This window comes from Pithys albifrons, chromosome 9 (assembly GCF_047495875.1).
Source record: "Pithys albifrons albifrons isolate INPA30051 chromosome 9, PitAlb_v1, whole genome shotgun sequence".
NCBI lineage: Eukaryota > Metazoa > Chordata > Aves > Passeriformes > Thamnophilidae > Pithys > Pithys albifrons.
In genome coordinates this window covers 17467611-17492461 of record NC_092466.1, presented here as the reverse complement: position 1 = coordinate 17492461, position 24851 = coordinate 17467611, and the positions used below count along the sequence as shown (strand labels likewise).

General features: G+C 38.1%; 2 protein-coding genes across 5 annotated transcripts in view; one reads left to right on the top strand and one right to left on the bottom strand.

Moving 5' to 3' along the window:
* Positions 1-1300: 1300 nt before the first annotated feature.
* On the bottom strand, positions 1301-11798 carry CEP55 (centrosomal protein 55). Its single transcript, XM_071563831.1, has 8 exons — positions 11489-11798; positions 9494-9781; positions 7332-7376; positions 6592-6733; positions 4290-4603; positions 3067-3138; positions 2235-2360; positions 1301-1808 (listed from the first exon to the last, which is right to left on the bottom strand). Exons 1-8 carry the CDS (start codon positions 11588-11590, stop codon positions 1605-1607), a joined length of 1293 nt encoding a protein of 430 aa, XP_071419932.1. The 5' UTR covers positions 11591-11798; the 3' UTR covers positions 1301-1604.
* Positions 11799-12912: 1114 nt separating this feature from the next.
* The window catches only part of MYOF (myoferlin), a 63810-nt gene continuing 51871 nt past the window's right edge, over positions 12913-24851 (top strand). For 2 of the 4 annotated variants that reach the window (XM_071564193.1, XM_071564192.1), the window contains exons 1-3: positions 12918-13144; positions 18678-18733; positions 19582-19673. In XM_071564193.1, coding sequence (XP_071420294.1) covers positions 13057-13144; positions 18678-18733; positions 19582-19673 — 236 coding nt within the window. In that variant the 5' untranslated portion in view covers positions 12918-13056. Of the gene's footprint in view, positions 13145-18677; positions 18734-19581; positions 19674-24851 lie in introns of all 4 variants that reach the window. The other 2 variants (XM_071564196.1, XM_071564194.1) reach the window with 2 other exon arrangements.

Below are 24851 nucleotides of genomic sequence, written 5' to 3'. Positions count from 1 at the left end.
CTGGAAAAACCTGCAGATTCTGAAGCATAATTTCTGTTTTATTCATTAGTTCATCATATCGTTGGTCAGAAAGCCTGTTATTAACACTTGAGTAAATTGTCAGATACAAAGATTAGCCTGAGACATGGGTCAGTAAAATTGAAAAGTGGATAGAGTGGCTAATATTATAAATTTGGCAAAGAGAATAGTTAGTATAAGAAATTTAGTGAAGATATTTCAATTATAAAGATAATAGCTTTTAACATTTACTTTCTCATGAACAGTGGATTAATCAATAATAACATCACTTGATACTATAATTTATTTTCAATAACTTGGAAAACACTCTCATATTTAAGAATCAGGTTTAACCATTAGAGATTAAGGTGAACATCATGGGGTAAATTGATGCAGCTTTGCAGCAAAGCTCGATGGCAAAAGCTGATAGCAGCTGGCAATCAGAATCAGTCTACCAGAGAAGGATAGACCTTGGGTATTTGACTGTCCTCAGCAAACCACAAACTTGGAAAAGAATCCAATTTGTTCTTAACTAGTGTATCTTTGGAAAATTTTAGTTATTTCCACAGAAGGAATTTCTTCTGAGACTTCACTACAGATGCAATGAACAAAATGCTAGAAACAGATTTAGGTGCTAGAGAAAAATAACACTGCAATTGCAAATCCGTAACAGAATTTTTTTGTCAGTTTGTTGCCAGAATTTATCATTAACTTGTTTCCTGTATTAATACCAAAATACAGTAAATCCACTGGAGCACTTTACAAAAACTGTCCTTTGGGACGTTGTGAAATCTAAGATTGAAAAACTGACGTTTCCCCACTTTAACCTCTAAAATACAGGAGTACAAACAAGTTTATTTCAGCATAGTTCTATATCCAAACTTCAAAAATGGCTTTTGATGTCTGAAATATAAACTCTTCAGCACCAACACTTTGTATTTTCTGGGAAGTTGGTTTTTTTGAGATGAGCTTAAACGTTGCTCAGTATTTTAGTCACCCCTGAGTGGTTCAGGAAAATAAGCTACTTATGATTGAAGTTTTCAACATGAATCTTACGCAGCACAGATCTAACATGACCCTCCTGAGTTCTTGTGAATCAAGATGATGATACATGTCTATATATACCATACACACTACACATACATACACACACCAGGTATATATAAATATATATAATGCACCTATGAGGGCCAAAAATTTTTTGTAGCTTTTCTTGTTAAGGTACAAGCACAATGATCAGGATTCACCAACTAAGAATTGGATATGCCAAACATTATTAAAAGAAAGTCTGACACAATAGCTGTGCTTTTGCTGTTCTTATATTTAATAGTGCAAAAAAAAAAAAGTCAGTAGCTTACTATTTAGGATATTCCTAATTCTAAAAATATTTCCGTTTGCAACCAAAAGTGCAGTAACTGGTTTTTTTTGAAAAAACATCAGGTAAAATATTTAAGGCCAAATTATTATAATCTTAATAATGTTTCTGTGGAACTGGATTATAAAACTAGCAGTCCTTTATACAAGCTTAAGAATAAAGCTTTAAAAAGATCTTTTGCTGAGCATATTGGCAGCAGAGATAAAGCAAAAATAGTAAGTCCTTTTGGAGCTCAAGCTGTACAGAAGTCAATATGTGCTAGTAATTCTCTGTGCTGGCTCGTTGGGTACGGCACTTTACATCTGGGACACTCAAGGAAACTTTCATCAAGGAGGCCTGAGTGTTTCAGGGAAGGACTTCTGTCATCCATGGTCAGCTTCTCATCAAACAGAGCTTGCAGATCCTGTGGTTCCACATGTCCAGATTCCCTAAATTTCTGAGAAGGAAGGAGCTTTAGTGGAAGACTTGGCATACAGGTGCTGATCAAACACTGCAGAATTGACGGCACACAAGCCTTGCGTGTGTTACCGCACCAAGGACTGTGTCTCGTTCACCAGCAGCAAGTGTGAGCAGAGGCACAATGTGGCCCTGTCATCGTGCAACAGACAAAACCAGGTAACACCCTGTGATGTAAAATGCAGTTGTGTTCCCTGCTCAGGAACCTGACTATTCTGGATGTCCTGCTGCAGCACTGCAGGAAAAGCAGTGCCTGGCTAGCTGGCTGACAGAGGGCTCTGCTCCACGGGACCACATACCCAGAGGATTAAGGACACTTACTACGCTTGAAATAAGATTCCAAAGTGAGAAGAGGGATGTTTATGCAAAATCCACTCAATTAACCTGCAAGTTATTCAGTACATACCAGACGTTCCAGGCGGGATATTTGCTCCCTGGCCTCTCGCAGTTCCTTCAGAACTTGGTTTAACTGATGCTCTAAGTCCTGGCGATCAAGCTTTCCATTCTCTAAGTCTGTGGTGCATATCTGGATCTGTCACCCCCACAAAGTGAAAATAAAGAATTAAAGTCAATTATTAAAAATGGGGAGGAATATTTCCCATTTATATATTTAAAATCAGTTTTGCTTTGCAATCATGTCCTAAAATGGGATTAAAAGTGAAATAAAAAAACCCCCAAACTACTTGTTGCTTTCACTTAAATGACATTCATACATATCCAATTTATTAAATCTCCTTAGTAGATGTGCAGTTTAAAGTTGGTTTGGACAGAAACTGTGGATAACACAGTACACCCAAGCTTAGCAAATAAACTTTTTTTTTCCAATAACATCCCTTAGATCTGTAAAAATGTACTTTAAAAAAATAGAGAAAATTGAAAAGATGGCAATGCAATTATTTCCATAGCTTTTTCAAAAATATACTACAAAACTTCAATGAGCTGACTGGTTTTAAGATATTTCCTATACTTTTCCTGAGATTGTAACTGTTGAACAAGTGATTATGGAGAAAATAATATCAGCTTTGATCACACTTTCTTATCAGTAAAGGGATACAGATTTTCCTCTTGATAGATGTGTCAAAATTTTTAGAAGGATCAAGAGATTATTCACAGTTGAATATTCATGCCTAGTATTACTTTATTTAATAGACTGATCATTCTTAAATTTGAAGTTAGTCTAGAAAGACTTTATGCATAACACAGATTAAGTATCAGCATCTAAACATGTAATTGGGTACCTGTTGTTCCAACAAAGCTATCCTTGAGTGTTCCTCTTTCTGTTTGAGCAATGATTTATGAAGAAGTTGCACCTGCAAGGCAGAGGAACATTTGTTACAAACAACTTTCATATACAATAGTTATTAAGCTTAAAAAAATAAGGAAGCCAAAGTGAGATGGAAGTAAACTTACGTTCCCATGCCAACAGAAAATATTTGCCTGTTATGTAACAGCGAAACCCAACTCAAATAACCCTACTTCCCTGAGGAAAACTCCAAGGAAAAAATCATAATTGCACTGAGAAAAGGAAATGCAGTATGATGTTTATCAGTAAAACCAGGAAACACAAAACTGAAGTTTCCTAGGCGATTGCCGGGATGCCAAAAATTACACACAAAACCCATGTTTGCACTAATGTGACATGATGTTAATAATACCAAAGAATGCAACTTTTTTTTCAATAGAAGAGAACAAGTTTAAGGCTCAGAAAGTACTACACTATAGTGATTAAATAAATGCACAAATTAGAAAGTGGTAAAACAGATCTGGCAAGACTGTAAACCACACATACTGAACATCCTGCCTGACAGGCACTTCTTGGGCTTTACAGAGAATTACGAATTCTTCTCAGTGGTTTCTATCATAGCCATCTTCAAGACAGTGACAACTTAAAGGTTGATCCCTTCCCTTGCTATCTGTCCCCTGCTTTCTAGTACTCAGGTGTATTCACAGAGTTCTTACCCGTCATATAGAGAATCAAATGCAGGAACTTATCTAAATGGAAAAGCAAAGGAACAGAAACCCAGCTGCATGGCTGCAGTGGTTGGCTGAGGGCACTGTGCAGGGGGCATGGCTGCTTAGTCAGTATGAAGCTGCAAGGCCCACAGGTGTGTTGTAGCCTTCAGGTGACAGCAAATATCAGTGATACCCCATAGTTAGGAGCACATGATAAAATGTGCTTTTACCTTTCCTGTTCTTATTTACTATTAATCTTGTGGATCAACTACATTAGAATCAATTCAATATTTTCTCTCTTCTCCCTCATGTCCCACAAGACCAAGGAAACAAGTGAACAAAGAAGTGCCTTGTTTAAACATCTCAGTTGTAATCACAAGGATGTAAGTCTAGATCTATGTAAGGAACAGTTACCAGAGTGAGTGGTGGGCAATTCTGACTAAGTAGGGCTTTTCATCTCTCTTGGTTCTTTGCTAATGATCTCAAACCTCCAAATGCATCCACTTACCTGACAAGAAAGATCTTCAGCCTGTTTTTTTCCTTTTCTGACCTTTTCTTTCATAGTTTCATTTTCTTGCTTTAGTTTCTGCACTTTCTCTTTCATTTTATTTTCATTTTCTTGAGTCTTCATTTCAGCAACCCGTTGTGACTGCAATAAGGCATTTAAGCTCATTATTTCTCCTTGTCTTTCTTCATATTTCTTTTTTAATTCAGTAAGTTCAGATCTCAGCTGGACTACAGTGCATCTTTCAGTCTCAAGATCCCTCTTAGCATTTAATAACAGTTGGTCATAGTATTCTTGCTTTTCCTCTTGTAGATGACCTTAATGAGTCAGAAATAATTGAGTTAGTAATGTGAAAAAAATACCACTTAAAAAGCAGAGCACTAAATCCTCAAGCATTTTAAGGCTTATTAATAGAAATTGATGTAGAAGGCTATTACATAGGTCAGATTAGCACCAAACTTTAGTTAAAATAGCTTTCAATATTTGTAATGCATAAAGTCTCCTTACCAATACAGTTACTGGAAAATTGCAAATTGCCATGTACATAATAAGACTCTGTGCTACAGCCACTTCCATCACTAGCCCTTACAGCAATATTACATCCTTTGTCCCAACTACACAAGCTCCATAACCTCCTGCATTATACTGACTGTGGGATCTGACCCAAAGACAGTAGATTCTTACTTCCACTTCTAGGCTCCTTAGCATTACTCCCTCCCCAGAGACACCCTGGGGATCTGATGGACTCTACTTCACCATTGTTGACCAAAGTCAGACCATCCACTGTCTTTTGTAGAACATATTCTTCAAATTGTAATTTACTTCTAAACAGCAAACAGAAAGAACTAGGATGGTTCTTTTGGTAAAAAAACAAATGCTTGCTTCTTGGTCACTGACTGTTCCTTAAACCAGAGTTTGAAAAATTTCTGCTTCTCAACACAAGAGAAGTTTAGTAAGTAAGAAAAAAACTAAGAAGCCATTCAAGTAATAATTCAAGTAATAAAAAATATACCTAGCAGAACAAGGAATGGAGAATTTCATGGGATTTACCGATTTTGGGCACTGTTTCTTAATTTTGATACTGTTACTACTGAAGACACCCTATTTCTTCAAAGAGTAATTTACCAGAGTTTCCTACTTGACTGTTCTCCCTTTCCTCAGCTGTAAACTAAGCCTTACTTCTCATTAGCAATATTCCCTTATAGGGTGGTGACAACCTCAGAGATAGACCAAGTGTTTCCTTGGAAAAAGTTGTCATACGTACTTTCAACTTGTATAGCTGGTTATTACACACGTGGATTCCTGCTACTGTCTGGCTGCTTGAAGGAGGAACTTTGTTACACCCTAACCCCTTAGTCTCCTGGCTGGTCTGATGACACAGCTTTGACTGCAGTAACTCTGCTGTTACATTTCCTGGTGAGCTACTTCTGTCTGTCTTCCTCTAAAAATCCTGTTCAGGGATTTCTGAACAGCATCAAAACAAGATTATCATATTTTACATTTTTCCATACAGATTCAAACAATAGAGAATCCAGGCCACTGCACGTGAATGACTAAGTGCCAAGTCTGTGAGTGTGCTCTGACCCCACAGCATGGGAGCTCTATTCAGTGAATTTACCTTGCAGGTCACCTGCAGCATATAAGAAAATAATAGTTTGATAATAAGAAAAGCAAGTCAACACCTTCTGATTCTTTTGCTCAGTGTGATTTTAATTTTATTAATACTGAGCAGGTGTGCCTTACTGGGGAACTGCACAGCAAGGAAGTGAGCTGGAGGTGACCAGATCCACACTGCGAAACACTGTTTTGGAGAGGTGCCAAAACCCATCACAGGTTTTCAGGCCCTGTAACAACTGTTCAGGTGAGTAAAGAATGTGGCAATCTTGAGTCATTTTTATAATATTTATTTTGAAAAAAGTAAATTAAAAAAAAATCTGATCCACACCTAGCTAATAAATCCTTAATGCTTCCATTATGTCAGTTGAAAGTGTACTTTGAAGGATGGGAGATGTACATCTATTTGCCTCAACACTTTCCACAAACAGAGAGATTGCTAATAGAGTGTCAGGGCTGTTAAAAACCATCTTTGAAGTGGATAAGAACATGTAGTACTGTTGGTAAGTAACACAGCTAGATAACAGGCAACAAAGAAATATTACTTAACCAGGTTTCACCATTAAGCAGCCAAAGTGTTGAAAACAAAGTCTTGATTTTGGGTTTTTTTGATATTACTTGTTTTCAAAAAAATTATTCTATAGATAATTTTGGTTTGGGTGTCTTGTGGGGAAAAAAATAAAGCCGATACCTTCTGAATGTAACTCTTTAGATTCTTGTTGGCTCACTATTTCTGCCTTCTGTTCAAGTTCAAAGATCCTTCCAAGCAATCCCCTGACATACGCTTCCCGTTGCTGGTCGTACAGTAGCCACTGTTGGTTTTTTTCAAGGGCCTGCAGGAAAATGAACAGAAGAACAACAAAAAAATTCTCCATTAATTTTATCAGATGGACTTACTTCTTGGAATGAGAAAATGAGTTAAAGAACCAAGGCTTTCATGAATCATGCCTAGATTATGAAGAATTAACTTTTCAATCCTGAATATAAAATAAAATATAAAATAACAGACCTTGAAAATTGGATAAAATAAAACTGTATGATTGCAACTTGGGAGTTTTTAGAAGAAGGACATGGATTTTTAGCTGATTGGATCCTGGATTTATTCAGCTTGGAAGGGACCTCAGGAGGTTTCTGATCTGGCCTCATGCTATCCCATGCAGTGTCAGACCAGGTTCCTCAAGGCTCCTGATTTGTCAGCAACCACTTTGTTCTGATGTTCCAAGCAAGGTTTTTCAAAGATGATGGAAATCTTAATATTTTTTGCAAAGTTTTGCTTCTCAATTCAAATTACTGTCTTATTACAAATTAATTAAAAATATTATATTTTAAGGGAAACATACCCTCTGAGGTTCCATACTATCGAAACTGTATATGATAATTTACATTCTTATGCATCTCACTATCTCATGATACATTGTACAGGAAACTTACATCTTTCAGTTGTCTTTCAACTTCGGTGCTGTTTGTTACAGCTTCCTGCAGACAAAGAACAACCTGTCAGTGTTGCTTGTAACAGATGGGGCTGAAACAGCAAAGCCACCCCTGTGTAACTACTAATTTCATATGAACAGCATAAGACTATTTAAAAATGGAAACAGATGCATATATGTGTCTTTCATGTTTAAAGATCTTTATAATTGTTGTTTTTTTTCTGAAGGAACTAAGTTATGTAGAAGACCATTTCATATACTTAGAATAGAGTCTTCTGCAAGATACAGGAGAAATATTTATATTTAATTTATTCCATAACTCTGCAACTCATAGTTACATTAAAACATTTCCTAAGAAGACCATCATATGTTTTCTGTTGAAGTGCTCTCTTGGAGACCTGAAGAGTGTTCTCCAAAGAGTGTTCTCCAAAGAACAGTGTTCTATTTTCCTGTCTTCATGTTTGACAACAAGCTAGACCTGAAGGAATTATTGGGGAAAGCTGCAGAGACCTCAACAGCTTCATTGGGATAACAGGGAGATTGTAAACATCTGCAAAGTCATGCAAGCCTGTTTAGAACAATAAGGACATACTGACTAATTTTCTGAGACCTGATCAGTGCTTGAAGTTGGGTCAGAGAGTTCTTTAGACCCCTCTAAATCTAGAGAGCAGTTAAACAGTTATATTTCTTCCACAATCTGACATGTTTATTCTCTGCATGATAGAATGAGTTTATGAACTTGTGTAGATGTAAGTCAGAGGGAACTTCAATAAGAAAAAATCCCCAGTAGATTACTACCCCAATCCAAACTACACTTTTCCAGTGTTTTCCTAAGGGTTTTGGAACATGATTTACAATAAATTTTACAACTGAAAAATACAGAGGAGCTTTGAGTGCAATTATTAAACTTCAGCACTTCCTAATAAAAGTAAGATTTAGAGACACTACAATTTATATGAACAATAGAATCCTCCCTCAGTGAAAACTGTCATGCAACTGTTGTCTCTACTTCAGAGCTCACGTGCCACCTAGCAGTTTCAAGCCGCATTGCTAGACTTGTTTCCAAGTTTTCGAAGACATCCAGTCAAAACATCAGTCATATTCATTGTCCTCTGTTGATAGATCAGTTAAAATTTTAAAAGAAAACTAAGGTGTTAAAATAATAGGTATTTTTGTAGTTTATTGTCAAAAATATAATGAAAATCCGTTAACTTTACATATATTCCAAATTCTCTAACACAAAGTCTCTTAAACTTGAAAATAAATACATTGCATTTAAAGTGGTATTTACCAATATACTTCATTATTAGAAGTGATATGCATTACCATTCAAAAGTGACAGATTAAGATATTTTGCTATGTATTTGGCTAAAGCAGAATTTCTAGAAATTGCTCAACTTCCATGTAGAGCACAGGGAACCAGCACCATCTGCAGGTCAAAAGCTGGAAAAGAAAGACTTAATAGGCACCTCCTTGCAGGCTTCAACTTCCCTGTGCCCCTCACTGAGACACTACTGCATGATCCATGGAACATCGGAACAGGGAGGGGCAGAAAAACAACTGTTGAAAACTAAATGTACTTGTAAAGGCTGCCAAGGATTGGCACCATACCTACTGACCACTTCACATAAGGAGAAGTTCATTATTCATGTCCTACCTTGCATCACAGTGAAGTATTTAGTGTGTGTGATGCCACAGAAGTACAGACAACTCATTTTAACAACTGAGACACAAATGAGGATTCATAAGAGCAGAGAGGAGAAGGATATTCTCACAACTGAAGGAAAATTAAGTGAGGAGCTCAGTTTGTCTTTGTTAGTGTCCCACTGCTGCCTGTTCAGTCTGAGCACACAAATCCAAGGGTACAGTATCTGCTTAAGCATCAGTGGATCATTACCTGTAGTATCACTAGTCACACTACCCATGTGTGAACTTGAATAAGGAACCTTGCAGTACAGAATGAGAGAATTCCCTCCCCAGCTTGTTGCTTGAAGTTTGCTCCCTAACTGTTCTTCATTTAGCATTCAATCTGGATACCATCTCTCTTCATACAAGAATATTCAGCATCCAAAGCAGCTTGTAAGAAAACTAAAAACCCATCCTATTTTACAAAAAGTATTGGTGCTTAATAGGCACAAATTCCATTTGCAATTGCAACATTACCTGAGATGCCTGAGAAGTGCTACTGGCTTTGTTCTCAAGATCAGAACATTTTGCCATAACAGCAGAAAAATTACATTTTAACCGGTTAATTTCTTCTGACAGAGAACAGAGTAACTGTTCTCTCTTTTCTGCTTCCTTTGTTTTTTCCTCTAGTTGATTTTGTAGTAAGGAGACTTCACAATTATTGGTTTTGGACTTAAGCTTGTCTTTCAGGTTTTGGATTTCTCTGTCTTTCTCTCCAATAAGAAGGTTGTGTTTTTCCTTTTCTTCTTGAAGGGAAAGTATTTTCTAAATGAAACAAAACAAAAAAGTGACACAAAAGAGTAAGTTAGTCTATGCAACAAATGCATTAGCAAATTTACAATAGTTCAAGTGATCTGAGCAACTGGGCCTAGTGGAAGGTGTCTCTGCTCATGTCACAAGGGTTGGAAGTAGATGATCTTTAAGGTCCCATCCAACCCAATCCATTCTATTATTTTTTAATTCTGTGATACTGTAGTGGGTTGACCTGGTTCACTGTCAAAGGTTCTCTCTTAGCCTTTAATTAGCTGAGAATTACTTTTTACTCAAAACAGATAACACTAAAGTGATCATCTGAAATATTTCAAGTGATAGTAAAACCAGGGCGAAGTGGGTAAAACAAGGAAATAATGCAAAGAACCAAATTTCACAGGCTTGACAGGTACTCAGTTTTGTGTATGAATACAGATCACTACAGTACTTGAACCTTGAAACACAAGCAGTACAAGAACTCCAAAATATTTCCAGTGAAGAGGTTGGTGCTACATTTCTTAGTGTGCTGTTTAGCATATTTAGTAGCTTCTTGAAAGCAGCAGAACCTTCTTGCAAACTACATGATAGGAAGTGAAGTTATAAAAGCATTCAGGAGAAGGAACCCATTTTCAGTGTTTTAGTAGATATTTTCAACAGGCACTCTTTTCAGTGGGCCTCCAGCACTGGTAATTATTACATAGAATTAGTACTGCATTTAAGATACCTTGGGGCTTTCCTTGACCTTCTCATGTGAGAGCATTTAATTTTTGGAGAGAAAGGCTGATGCTGAAATCCTACATGTTGACAACAAGTCATTAGCAGATGACAAAGAATGTGAAAACACTGAATTTTAGAGAGCCTCACTGAGGGAGTGGCTGAACACCAGAGAGTGCTCACTAAAATTAAAATACTGACACCAAAGAGTACATGGTCTATCTAAACATGCTGGTGATTTTCCACCTGTAAACCAGGAACCCAGTCTTAACTAACACTGAGCGCGCAGCAATGTTAACACACAGCAAATACACTAAGGAATTTAACCACAATGGTACATGAACTGCCCAGCCAAGGCTGATCCTTGGCCTAGCATTTCTCAACTGATGTTGTGGCACAGACATGAGAAAAGCCGTTTTGTCAAAAGAAATGGCCTAGAAGTACTAGTGTGCCTAGCCTGGATTAGCTGTATCCTTTCAAAGAGTCTGCAAAGCCTGACAGGATGTAACTTGGTCACATATTAAGTCTTGAACTTTTTTCTCTGCAATCACAGGTTTACCTTGAGTGGAATTTGTGGTCTTAGTTTCCATTCTTTGGTTGCAATGGAAGAATAATGTAGTGACTAGATTACAGTTTTATTTACCCACACCTGAGTGGGAGCTTGATGATTCAGTTCAAGGAAATATTCTGTACTTTTTGGCATGTCCTTAAGACAAATGTTTGCAAACATAACGGTCTTTGCAGGAAGCCCTTAAAATAGTTCTCTGAGACCTGCTGGACACATGAGGACAGATCTTAATGGACTAATTGGCACCTCTGACCTCAAGTTTATGTATTTGACAGCCTTGTCCGACGAGTGTGACTTTATTAGTTCATTCATCACTGAAAAATATCTGAGAATGAAAGTGCCAAAAGTTTGTCTAAACTGTCTAAGGCCAGTAAAGCAGTGGTGACATCACAGGATACTCAGTTCGGAGCGGCCAGGAGGGCCCGGCCGGCCCCGCTCACCTGGAGGAGCGCGCTGCCCTGCTCGGGGCTCTCGGCGCGGGAGCTGCCCGACTTCAAGCCCCACTTGCCAATAATTCGATCTTTGGCGGTCTTGGGATTCATCTTCAGGCGCCTACACAAACCGAACGCGGCGTCACGGAACAGCGATGGCTTCCAGCGGGCAGGACATGCCTTCCGACAGCTGGGGCTGGGGCAGGCGCAGGCTGCGCGGGGCTTCCCGGGTCCTGCCGATCCTGAGTCCTGCCGCTCCCGGGGCTGCGAGCACGGCGTGCCCGGCCCGGCAGCTCCACCGCTGCCGCTTCCGGGCGTTTGAATCCAGCGTCCCTGCCGCGTCACTTCCGGGCCCCGTGTTTCTGTCCCTGTCCCCGCCCCGTGTTCCTGTCCCTGCCCCAGCCCCGTGTCTGTGTCTCTGTCCCCGCCCCGTGTCCCCTCCCAGTGTCGCTGTCCCTCCCTGTGTCTCTTTCTCTGTCCCCGCCACGTGTTCCTGTCCCTGCCCCAGCCCCGGGTTCCACATCGGTGGTGCCTCTCACGTGTCCGTGTCCTCGTCCCTCTCCGAAGGCGTCTTCCTCAAATTACTTTTTTCTCCTCCAGAAATCCTCCTAATCCACCCATACCCTACTAATTTTAGAAATTTAGGAGTAAGCCGGGCCAGTTCTCTCTGATGCCATCAAACCCAGCCCGAGGCTGCTCCCGCCTGTCTCGCTGTGCCCCCCGCGCTTCCACAGCTGTCCCGCGGCTCGGGAGATCCCGGGACGGGGCTCGGAGCTCTCCTGCTTCCCAGGGAAGAGTTTCCTGACTCCCGCTACCGGGGTGTTGCTGCGTGTTCAGGTTGAGACAAAACAGTCATATGCCATTCATATTTTGCACTCATTCCCTTAATTCTTTATAATTTCTTATGCATATGTATTTTAATAAATTCTCAAGAAATCGAGTCAATCCAGGCTGCTCCCTGAGGCAGCTGGAGCATTTACTGTGTAACACGTGGTTGTTCCAGAACACAACGGAAGGGGGAGAACTCTCTCTATTTTTGGGGCCGTCACTGGTTTGTGCTCGGTGGCTGACACAGCAAGCCGAAAGCACTGGCAAACAATGAAGTTCTGAAAATTAGGAGGAAAAAAATATATAAGCCATCGTGAAATTTCATACTTTGGTATAGCAAAATGCAGATGCGATTTCTCTTGAGTAGTAGAGTCGCGTTTGATGTTGATGTTGCTTAATTCTTATTCTTGCTTTGGTTACTTACAAGAGAAATTTTAAAAGCAACCAAGAAACCCCCCCAAATATATCTGCACTCGTTTCTGCACCCCGTACTTTCTGCTACAGGATTTCATCAGCGAGACCTCTTACTGTGCAGCAAGACAGAACTCGGTGTCAATTTACAGGACTTTTTTTTCATAGCTTGAGTAGCTAGTCCGTCATAGATCCACCCATAGACCTTCTTGCTGAAAGGCAGCAATTGCCTGCCTCCTCTTCCTGCTAACATTTTAGTCTAGAAGTTGAGGAGTGTGAAACTGAAGACTTCTTGAATGACTTTTGTAGCAGTCGACATTTAGGCAAGACGGGAAGCAATGCTTCGGGTAATTGTGGAATCTGCCACCAATATCCCTAAAACCAAGTTTGGGAAACCAGATCCTATCGTTTCTGTTATTTTTAAAGGTAAGGAAAGCTGTCATAAATGTAGTCAGGGAGGATGTTTTGTGAAAGATAGTGCCTTTTGGAAGTATTTAAAAATCTATGAAAGTAGGTTTTCTTGAAGTTACATCTGATGTAATTTTGTGGAAGATTGTTTAATTAGAGTAACAGGAGTTACCTGAATGAAGTTTGAACTGGGTGGAGTGCATTGGTCTGTTCTGTCCAGATGTGCTTCTGTTTCAGGATCCACATTTTACAAGCTTTTGCAAAGGCTTGACCCTTTGCTTTAGAAACACAAATCTAACTGCATAGATAAATCTACTTTTAATTCTGTTATTGAAGATTACCTTGTTTTCAACCTAAAAAATCTGACTTGCCTTGATCACTTTGCACAGCCACTGCTCACATGTTTTTATTGTGAGTGGTTTATTGTCGTTATTAGTATCATGTTGAAGAACAGTAGTACCATTACTGAAGGTGTTTGGTTTTATTTTAGTTTTGGGGTTTGTTGGTGTAGGTTTTGGTTTTTTTGCAAACTGAATTGCTTTTCAAAATTTTGCCTGCTGAGATTATTTAATTGAAAGGCTTAGAAAGGAGACCACATTTTACACTTTTATCACTAATCAGTTATATATGGGAAGACAGTGTTATAAAATTAGCAGTTACATGTAAAGCTAACTATATTTTACTGTATACTTTACCTGTTGCCATAATTTTCTGATTTGGCTAGACTAGAGGAACTTGATTGCAAGCATTGGTTTATCTTCGAATTGCCAAAGCCTCCAAGCAAATTTGGATCATGTAATATGTTAAACCAAACTGTGACGAATGGGCATCTTAATTCCTGGTGACCTGGTTTTCTAAGTTTGGCCTTTTTTAGCCCCCTGTGTGTTAGAACAAGTGGCAGAGCCTGTCTCAGTGGCTTTTGGAACTTCCTAACCCTTAAAATATGATTTTATTTGCCCTGCAAAAAGTGATGATACAGTAATTTGTCTGGTTTGTTCCACATTCTGTTGTTTCGTAAGTATCTATATTTTCTTTTCAGTTTCTTGTCTTTTTCTTTGCTTCTTTGTTAGAGTTTTGCCTTTCTGTGTTGCATCTGTTTCTGCAGTTTTATACTCCAGAGTTGGTTTATACCTTTTCTTCTTCATGTCTTAAGTGTCTGTTTAATCCCTCCTTGCAATCTTTTGTTCCTACTAGGTGCTCCAATGCACCTAGTAAATATTTACCTAGTAAATACAAGTTATAGATTTTTCTGTATTGCTGGATTTGTTTTTCAATCTTTCAGTTATCGAATCACAGGAACTGGACAACAGACATTGAAGAAATGAGTTTATATACATCCTTTATGTGCTGTAACTGGGGTTTTTAATGTTCACGAACATGGTTAACCAATGTCTTAAATACGGCTTTAAAATTGTGACAGAATTTTAGTAGGATATTTAATTTCTGCCTATCCATTATCCTTCTATTTATATGGTTTTGCTACATACCAGCAGTCTAATTTTTTGCTTTCTTTCCAGAACAATTCAAGGGGCACAGAAAATATCAGGTTCTTGCCAGCTATTCCATTCCAGTTTACTTTGTGCGTGTACTGCCTGATTGCCAAATGCAAGAGTGTAGGGATCATATCTGAAATATGTTGAATTTCTGGCTGTTTATGTTTGTAGATGTCTTTTTATATACACTGCTGGTTCTCCTCTTACCCTGTTAATGTGTAGAGATGAGAAACTAGTCTTATTTTGGGAAAATTTATGTCAAAGGGCATCAGGCTTTCATAGTCCCTACCCAGGGTAGATCCTGTGGGACATAAAAACCATTTGGGAGTGCATTTTCTAGACTGGGAAAACCTCAAGCATTTGCAGGACTTTGGCCATAACCCTGCAGTACATTTTCTTGTTTTTCTTTGGCTCTGGAGTGTTTTTTAGTGAGCTGCTCTCATTTGACAGAAAATGGCCGTGGAAGTTGACATTTCAGTCAAACAGTGTTTTGTTCAAACTTGAATTTACAGAGCCTTTGCTGATGCCAGGTCAGTAAATCTAAGGCTTCCATGAAATCACACAGTGTCCCTCAGGATCAGCCCTTTATGACTGTGCTGTAAAGAAAAAGCTCATGATCCCACACCTGTTAGTATGAAAGTGACTGCAAAGACTTTATACATTAAGACACAAGTTAATATGGTTTCATCTGTGAGTAGAATAGACTTCATCAAATCACAGTCAGTACCGTTGATACAGTGATTTATATTAACTCCATATTAGGAGGAAATAGGCAGCTGTTTCTGTTCTGATATCTTACAATAGATGGGTTTTGTGAAAGCATTTGACCTTTTTTTACACATTTATGTTCAGTCCAGTGGGATGGAACTTTTATTTACTTTAAGAACAGCTCACTGTTCAAAGAGAACTACACCCTGAGAGTAAACAAATATCGCTGGATGGAACTGGGGCCTGTTCTTGCAGACTTCTGAGTTCATCAGCTCAGCATGAGACAAATTAATAGTCCAATTAATATGAAAAACTGCTGCCATTTGCTAAAATGGCACTAAGTGGTAATAATTATATCAGTATAATTGTTTTGGTTTGTTAGATTCTTGTCTTAGGGTGTAAAAATTGACTCAACTGGTTATATGTGCACTCAATACTAGGACATTTAGTGCTTTGATCATTCCTTTTTACTGCCTTTTTCCAATTTATGCATTAAAAACTGAGGTGAAATGGCATTTAGCTTGATTGGACCAGCTTGAATAAAATTTCTCTTTCCATTGACTTTATCTAAGAGCTTTCCAGCAGGCCTACAGCAGTGCCTAGCTATGTTAGTTTATATTCCAGTGGATGAAAGAAAAGAGTCTCAGAGTGCAATTATTCACTAAATTTATATTTTCTGTTTTGCAGAAAATTAAAATACCTATATTTAATTTCCTGCATTTTGGAGATCTGGCCATTTGCTCCTGCAGTTGCTGCCACAGTGCAATCTTAGTTCTCCTTTCACAGAAGTTTTGTGGAAAACTTAGTTAACTGAAATATGATTCACTCTTGAATCTTAAACTTAGGACTGATAATAATAATAAAAGATAATGTTTGCTTCTGCTATTCCCCTCCTGCTGAAATTGGTTAAAATGCTATTTATAATAGAAGAAAAAATTTAAGATGGAAGCATTGGTTGTTTTGCAGAACTGTAATTATCTTTCTAATAATGGAATAGTTATTATTTAAGCAGCTCATCTTGAATGAATATTTTTGAACACTGAGTCAACTCATTGGTTCATATTACAGTCAATTCCAATTAAGAATATTGATCAGCATGTGGTAGTTTAATGCCTTGATCAAGATAAAGCTAATAGTGATTTCTCCTACAGTACCAGAGCTATTGCAGTTAAAGGAACAAATATATGGAGTCTCCTACCTGAAACTATTAGAATTTCTTATTTCTTGGTAGAGCCAAACTAAAAATGATGACTGGCCATATCTGACAGTTTGTTCTGGTGTGATTCATAGTCTTTGTTATATAGCTGGAATCATTGCCAGCAGAGGAAGGCAGCCTAAGGGCCTGAAACTTATGTGAGCTCCTGGAATAACTGAGCAGTCCTTCTTTACCCCACCTGGCAATGCATTTTTTGATTGGAAAAAAGAAAGAGCTTTTCCAACAGCTTAAAAACCAAACACCACCACCCAGTGCATTAAAATACTGAAGAAAGTGTTATAAAGGGAAAGTCAGTAAAGTGAAGAGAATATATGCAAAATACATCCATGAGTAATGTGAATGCCATACTCATACTGACTAAAATTGCAACTGAAACCCAGTGTAAGCCATTTCCCAGGTTTTTTTTCATCCAGCTTTCACACAGATGCATAACACATTTTTTTTTCTCATTATAACCTAGAATAAACATATTGTTAGTGAAAACATAAGCCTTATTCTTGCTTTTATGAAAATGGGTTGTCCAGAGTGGAAAATTTTGCTGCTTGTCAAGAATTCTCTTGACTGTTGTTCAAGCCAGGGCTCTCCTTACCTTAGAGAGTTACATTTGAGCTTAGGCAGAGATTGTAGGACTTTTATCCATTACTTCTGCCAGAATCAGGTCTGTGATTCACTATCTCCTTTACAAACAGCTGAAACTGTTCCTTTTTCCACCAGCACTGAAAACATCTTTTCCCTGACTCTCAGTTTCTAGGGCAAGTTTCAGTGTCAATCCCCAGACCTTTCTGGGATCCTCAGTTTTGAAAATGTGTTGTTTCCTGATAGATAACATGGAGCTGAATTTCTCGCACCAGCTTGTTAATTAGTGCTTTGTTCTGCAAAATGTGAGTCCACAGCATGGTATGTTATGAAAACTCTTTCCTTTGTCCTACGGTGTGAGTCAATATCCTGTATAAATTGTAGACAATTCTTGTTACATAAGTGTGAGTCAATTCTCACAATTTCCAGCATGGGCTGACTTTTTCAGTACATCCCACTCTCATCCAATAAGAAGAGGACTGCTTCCTGAATAGTGGGTTTATAACTTGCCCATTTGGCATAGCTTTACTCTGCTTTCCCAGGCCTTTGCAATGTTTTCCTGGCTATGTATAGTCATAACTTGTAAATAATGAAAGTCTGGTTATCTTTACTGTAGTCAAATACAAGGAGTGTGTCTGAAACTTGGCCTTGTTGTGGTGACTGAGCATTTTGTAGATCAGGAATTGTTTAACTGACTGTACTTAAATATGGTCATTTGTTATTGCTAATATAAGCAATTTCTGTTTAAAGAGCTGTGGGTTTGCCAGTGTTCTTTGGTGCTTCTGAGGGTGAAAACATTTGTTCTCCATCAGAGCTGTGTACACACAGTTCAACTGAAAAGTAAAAATTATGCCACACTGTATCTAATTTACATCACACCACACACATAACCATGATTTGCAGGTTGCCCAAATGCAAATTTTACCATGAAGTATGGAAAATTGTAATTTTCAGGCCACAGTAAATGTTGGTGAAATGATCTGCATAACCTCTGGAAACCATTTTTCAGGAAGGATTGCATTTCCTCTTACATACATATGTATTTCTGGTAATATTGGCTCATTTAAAGCAGAAAGTAAGCATATCTTCTTAGTAGATTTTTTTCATGTAATTTTCTTTTAAACGCAAGTATTTTGTAACTCAGATATGGTAAATATGTAACACGTTTACTTTACTCCTTTCCAAAGTAGTACTTTACTACTATCACTTAGAGGTAACTGTTTGGTTTGATGTCTCCAAGTCTTTCAGTCTCTTTTTTTTTTCGTTATTACTGAAGCTGCAGACAAGGGTCATAAAAGGTTGAGAAACCTAAATATTTATTTTGCTTTTGGGGAATGCAGTTAGCTATGCTCAAACAAAACAGGATAAAAAGCCTCAACTGCTAAAATTGCCCAGGGGACTTTTTATCGTAAATTGCACAACTACTGGAAGAGAAAAAAAATAATAGGAACGTGTAGTTTAAAGGTCCAATTTTCTTTTGAGAAGTGAAAGGAGAAATTATTATATTTGTGTAGTGCTTTAGCAGAAACAAATAATCACATTTTGTTTGTATTTGCAGATGAAAAAAAGAAAACAAAGAAAATTGACAGTGAACTTAATCCTGTTTGGAATGAGGTAATTTTTAAAAAATAAATCATTGGTCATTTTTAAGACAAAATGCTTGTAAAGTCAGTAAGTCAGTTTTAGCAGTTATGTATGTTGTTAGAAAGAGGAATTAGTGTTAGTAAATGCAGGTGAATGGATACATCTTGCACCATGTATTGCAATTAATTAAGTCATAAATTAATGTAAAATTAGATGGGTAACTAATGAGTTTGTGGCCTGGTTTTGTTCCCACTCTCTTTCGATCAAAGGGTGTTCGGCCTTTCTTTAGCCACATGTATGGGAACATAATCAGATCATTTATTACATACTACAAAAGACCCTACAGAATTGAATCAATCAGGTATTGAAGTTCCACATGGTTTATTTCTAGGACTAGTCCTATTTTGCATCTTCAGAAATATTTTTCTGGAACAAAATGTTTTCTTAGTACTGTTTTATTCTCAACCATAAATGAAAGTTAAAGATTATGCTTACATTTTGTAATTAGAAATACAAACAAAAGGGAACCTATAACTATTTGTCTAAATTCAACAGCAGCTGACTTCAGCCAATATTGGAGGAGAATAATATCAGCTATTATGAGTGACAAGAGAATATGTATGTTAGTGTGAGGAAGTGGAACTGCAGAAGAAATTATGGCTGACTATTAAACAGTTCTGTTGTTGTTACTAGTAATCAGCAGATCAAATATGTGCTATGAGCATTTTCAACTTTGCTTTTGCAAATAAAAGTTGTTTTGGTGTCTCACTGAATGCAAAATTTATTTCTGAATAATTTTGTTGTATATGCTACTCTGCTGTTAATTAATTTATACATAACTTCTAATTATAAGAGTTTCATCCATTTTTTTTGTTCAGATTCTTGAATTTGACTTGAAAGGAATTGCTCTGGATAATTCATCTTCCCTAACAATTATTGTGAAGGATTTCGAAACAATTGGACAAAACAAGTATGTTCTTTCTTTCCACCACCACCCCCCATCCCGTCCCCATCCCACTATTAAACACAACTTTCAATACAGAAGTTCGGGGGGAAATGGAACTGCTAGCTGCTGTTTGCTGTGTTCTCTCTGCTCTGTCAATTCCAAGTAGTCTTGGCTGTTGCTGTTTTGAAGGGTAATATGATACCATGTCATCTCTTTTCTTTCTTATGGCAAATTTGGTATGAGTTAGGCATACAGTCATGTTTATTGATATTAGCCCAGTTCCATTGTTAGCTTTTCTTTACTACTCCCTGCCTCCTCCCAATATGTGGATTCAGGCTTTTACAATACTCTTAACAGCTCAGTCATAAAATCACCTCGAATCAAGCCAATGCCCTCAGGTCTCTCATTCTTGAGATTCCTGCAGGTCAGTAAAGCAGGAATATATTGCATCCCTCTGACTGCAGACATTTCCCAGAATTTGAGATAGGAAAGCCTGTCAGTGATCTGAATTTTGTAATGGATTTTATAATGTATCAGAAAATAAAGGAAGGTGACTGTCTGAAGCACCTAAAATGTTTCACTCTGTATATGGGTTCAGGGTTAAGTAGGCATGTATTGTTTTGGGTTTGGTTTGTCTTTTTTTTCCAAACTGTATTTGGAAATATCATCTAGACTCAGATTTGTAACGCTTAACTCCCAACTTGTGCAAATGCCCTTTTTTTTTTTTTTTTTTGCATGGGTTTATGCACTGGAAGTTGTCCACCACATACTTAACTGTGTCTACAATTTGAAAAGTAAACCACTGAAATTCTTTGGGAAAGTGACTTCCCGTGTATGGAGCTGTGCAAAAAATATATGGAATCCATACCAAAGCCAGAGTAACACCTTCAAAGTATTGCCCTTTGAAAACAGATGCTCAATAACAGCCACGTACTTGCAGTATGTGATGTGCTTGGAAGGTCTATTGGCAGGGAAAAGAGGATGACCGGATGAGAAGTGGGAAAAAAGAGCAGGCATCTTGACTGTAACAAGATAATAGGAAATAGCATGTTGGATTTCTTTCAAAGACACAAAGCACTGTAACACCTACCACTTGCATGTATGCATAACCTGTATTTCTGTAGATTTACTGATTCTATTTGCTGAATTGGAAAGAGATTTAGGACTACTATATCACAGATTTGCTATTTTTTCACAGTATCCTCTTTTAATACTTAAGAAAAACTCTATGGTTGGATACACACCTGCAGGGCTGCAGCGTTTCAAAAGGGTGCTCAGTAGAAGAGTGTGCAAATGACACTCCCTTGTTTTGTTTGTAGTTCAGGATTGGAAAGGTGGAGTGCAATGGCTGCCTAAAGGCCTTTCTATTGAGGGCTAATCTAATGACAGTTTAAGAAACCAAATGTTTGCTGAGTGCTTTTGACATTCAGGAATTAATTTGGGAGGTGTATCAAGTGTTTGAGCTAAGTGGGATTTGAGTAAAAATCAGTTATCTTTCCCTTAGAGTTTCATATTTTTATATATTTTACTTTAAAGTCTAGATTGAACTTGGATTTCGTTTTTGACTGTAAAGAGTATGCCTAGAGGCCTCTGTTGTCTGAGAATAAGCAGTGAGAAGAAACTACATCAGGTCTTTGGCTTTATTTGCTGTCTTCAGAAGGAAAATAATCAGCGGGGATTGCTACTGTTATTTTCAAGGTAGAAACAATGTTCTGCCTCCACTTTGCTGCAGTGTAGGCTGGAAGAAGAGCCATGTGTTACTGTACCCAACCTCTCTCTGCTCGCTGGTGTAGCTCCCAGCCCATCCACACCCTGCTGTTCCAAGCACCCTTAGCCCTGAGGTTCCAGGCACCTGCTCTGGTGCTGTACCTGAGAGGTGACTGCAAAACCCATACTCCCCTCTGGAACAACAGAGAAATTTGCAATATAAGACATGATTTGTTCCAGCTCTTGGAAACTGATATAGCTGTTCATCCAGTTCGTTCTTAAACTGATGCAGGAGGAACAAGACAGTGGATTTTATTCTGCTTTTACGCTGTGCCAGAACACTGAACTCATTGCTTTGGCATGTTTCTCTAAATTAAGCCTGAAAGAACATTTGAGTATTTTTCCATTTCTTTTTTCCTGGAGATAGAATTTACTGCTTCATTTACAGGATCACTAAACTTCTGCAGATAGATTAAATGAGTGCTTATCATGGTAAAAAGACAGTCATTGGAAAAGATAAATAAAGCAAACCACCACGGTATGCAGAAAGGTCATCATAGGAGTAAACCAGAGGACTGGTATGATTCATGCTTAGTTAGATTTCCTGGCATCAAGATGTTTGAAAAGAGAACACATCTGCTTTCTATTATATCTAGTACTGTTAGAAGAAAGATTTCAAACTCTCAGAACAGAAATATTTGTGCAGTTAAAAAACAAAACAACAAAAGAAGCCCAAAAAATGAACAAACCAATCAAAACCAAACCAAACCAAAAAAAAGCGCCCCCAAACACTTCCAACAAACCCCAAGAAGAAAAAAAAACTCAGTAACTTTAGTTGTCCCTGTGAAGTTAGGAAAAAGAAGTTAACAGGAAGTTACAGTTGTGTCTGTATGAAGTGATTTTCATTCTATTTGAAAGACTCAGTATTATGTGTTTCCCGTGTCCTTTGTGTAGTTAGTAACCTGGTGACACGGGAAAAACAGCTTGGGCACACCCTTTTCACTGGCATAAAAATGTAGCCACAAATCAACAGCACAGCAAATTATTTAATCATGATTAAGTATTTTTCATAGTTAAATAATTTCTGGATTGTTTGAATCCTCCTACAGCTGTACCCTTTTGAGTGGACTCTTTTCCACATAAGTGTGACTGTGCATAGTTGCAAGGCTTTACTTGTATCCATTGTATGTAACATCCAGCCACTTTAATATTCAGTTTTGGGCTTTTCTTCCTTCTACAAAACAGTATCCTTGTTTTGTTTAATTTTAAAAATTTGTTCATGCAAAGAGTATTATCAAAGAACTAAAGATAAAATAGAGCTTTTTCTTAATAAAAATTGTTCAACATTGTATGAGTAACAGAAGGTAGGTAGTGGGTCTTGTAGCACAGACTCTATAATGAAACACACTAAGAAGGAAGGGTTGACTACAGCAATTAAAACTGCAGCATGGAATCAAGTTTGCTGATGGGAAGGATAAATATAAACCTCTGCTGAAATAATCCCTTAAAAATAGGGGAAAAGGATTTAAATGCTTGACTCTCAGCAATTGAAACCTCTGGACTTCTAGTAGAAGTAGCATATAAGCAGCTGGTGGGCATGATATGCTAAAGAATTTAGTATAGATTGCTACCTTCAAGCAAAGAGGAATAATAAAATGGTTGGTACTGTGAGTTAGCATTTCCTGATTCAAACATGGGTGTGGAGTTTCACTTCTCTTGGTTATTTAGGCAGCTAAAGGGAAGTGCTAACTGCAGTGCTAATGGATTAATTAGCTCTGGCACAAATGCAACTCAGTGTTCAGTAGTTGGTCATCAGGAGTTCACTGATTTCATGCTTATAAACTAAGTATTTGCCTTTGGTTACTGGTAGGAAAGTGCTATAGGCCTAATGCTAGTAAGGTTCCAAATCAGCTTCTGCGCAGGGATTTTGCATTTATCTTTAGTGTCCTCTTCAGTGGAAGACCAGAACGTTTAAATTGCTTATAGCAGGACAGGCTTTTTGCTTTACGTTTGCAAAGCTGGGCAAGTTTAAAAGACCTGACTGACTTAAGAAGAAATACTCATTTGCTGTCTTCTACTGAAACAGCTGATGAAGGAAAAGGTCAGAGGATGCCTGAAGCTAATCCAATAGCAGAAACTATCCCCACCTGATGGTGTCAAGAGACTGGTGTGATCTGGAATTAGTCAAATGTTGCTCTTCCCAGGCAAGAGGAAGAAAGCTGAAATAGGTCCAGCAAAGAGCAGTGTCCTTGGAGGATGAATGGGTAGCAGGTGGTCTTTTCAGCTATGCTGTAAGGGAAGTACTCCTTGTCATCTTGGAAGTCATGGCTTTAGATAGAGATGATGTACAATCCTGCCTGAAGGTAGAGTCTTCAGAGGAACACAGCAACTTCACAGTAGGCATGCAGAGGACTGAGGGTCTAGTTATATATCAGAAGGAAGTACAGTAGCAGCCCTTGCAGCAAAGCATTAAGCATCAGTGATCTGTTGATGGACGTGGTGTCACAACAGCCACTGCCTTCTTAAGCTTAGCTGACTTAGCCCAAAGATTAGAGAGATGAGAGAAGCATGTCAGAAGAAAGACTTTCTCCAAGACTTGTAGACAAGTGATAAAGATCAGACCTATTGATGACTTTGAGGCATTCCTTGTTACTTTTGAAAGGATTACTTCAGTTGTTGAGTAGCTATAATCACAGCCAGACTGGACATGGTCCTGGATAACCTGTAATAGCTGACTCTGCTTGAGCAGAGGCAGTGGACTAGATGATCTTGAGTGGTTTCTTTCAACTTACTCGGTTCCGTGGTTCTGCTAAGCGAGGCGTGAAATCCAGTGAACAAGATGACTTTGGGGAAGGCAGAATACTGCCCAAAGCTTAGAATTTGGCTAGAGCTTAGAAGTAGACTAAGATAGGATATAGACTGAATATTAAATTTCTCAGTCTTTCTAGAGTAGAAACAAGACTGGAGACTATTGTTGCCCAACCTAACGGAGAGGGAAACAGAAGACTATAGAGGCAACTGATTGCAGGCAAGGAGTGTGTGTAACAGATTCCCTCTTCAGACTTCTGAAGGTGATCAGTATTTTAAAAATGGTTACTGTGCATTCAAATGTGTGCAGTTATCATTTGCACAAGACAGATAAAGATGTAGAAATGGAAATTTACAGTGAAAAATTTCAAAAGCACTATTTTGAACAGCTCCTCTTGAGTTAATGTCACCAGATAGGAGGGTGTGGTAGCTAAAACAGTCATCCTGATAATTTGAGATTACTTTGAGTGGCTTCTGAATTGATGATGTTTTTGAAGTTAATGTAAGTCACTCCAGCTCACATCAAATCAAAATGTCAAGTCTACATAATTTTTCTACAAATGTGCATAGAAGAATATTTTCTTTGTCTTTCTTCAGAATCAGATTTGGCCTAGCTGCTTTTTGCTAGTCTTGTTCTATTTGTTATTCTCAAACAGGAAGGCATAGTCACAATTGGAAGATTTAGGG

Excerpts from the sequence above, each read along its gene's own strand:
- CEP55 (XM_071563831.1), bottom strand. The coding sequence starts at position 11,590 with ATGAATCCCAAGACCGCCAAAGATCGAATTATTGGCAAGTGGGGCTTG. Across the intron at positions 7,377-9,493 it reads GCACTTCTCAGGCATCTCAG|GAAGCTGTAACAAACAGCAC; the intron begins GTAATGTTGCAA and ends CTTTGTCTGCAG. Across the intron at positions 2,361-3,066 it reads TAGCTTTGTTGGAACAACAG|ATCCAGATATGCACCACAGA; the intron begins GTACCCAATTAC and ends TGGGGGTGACAG.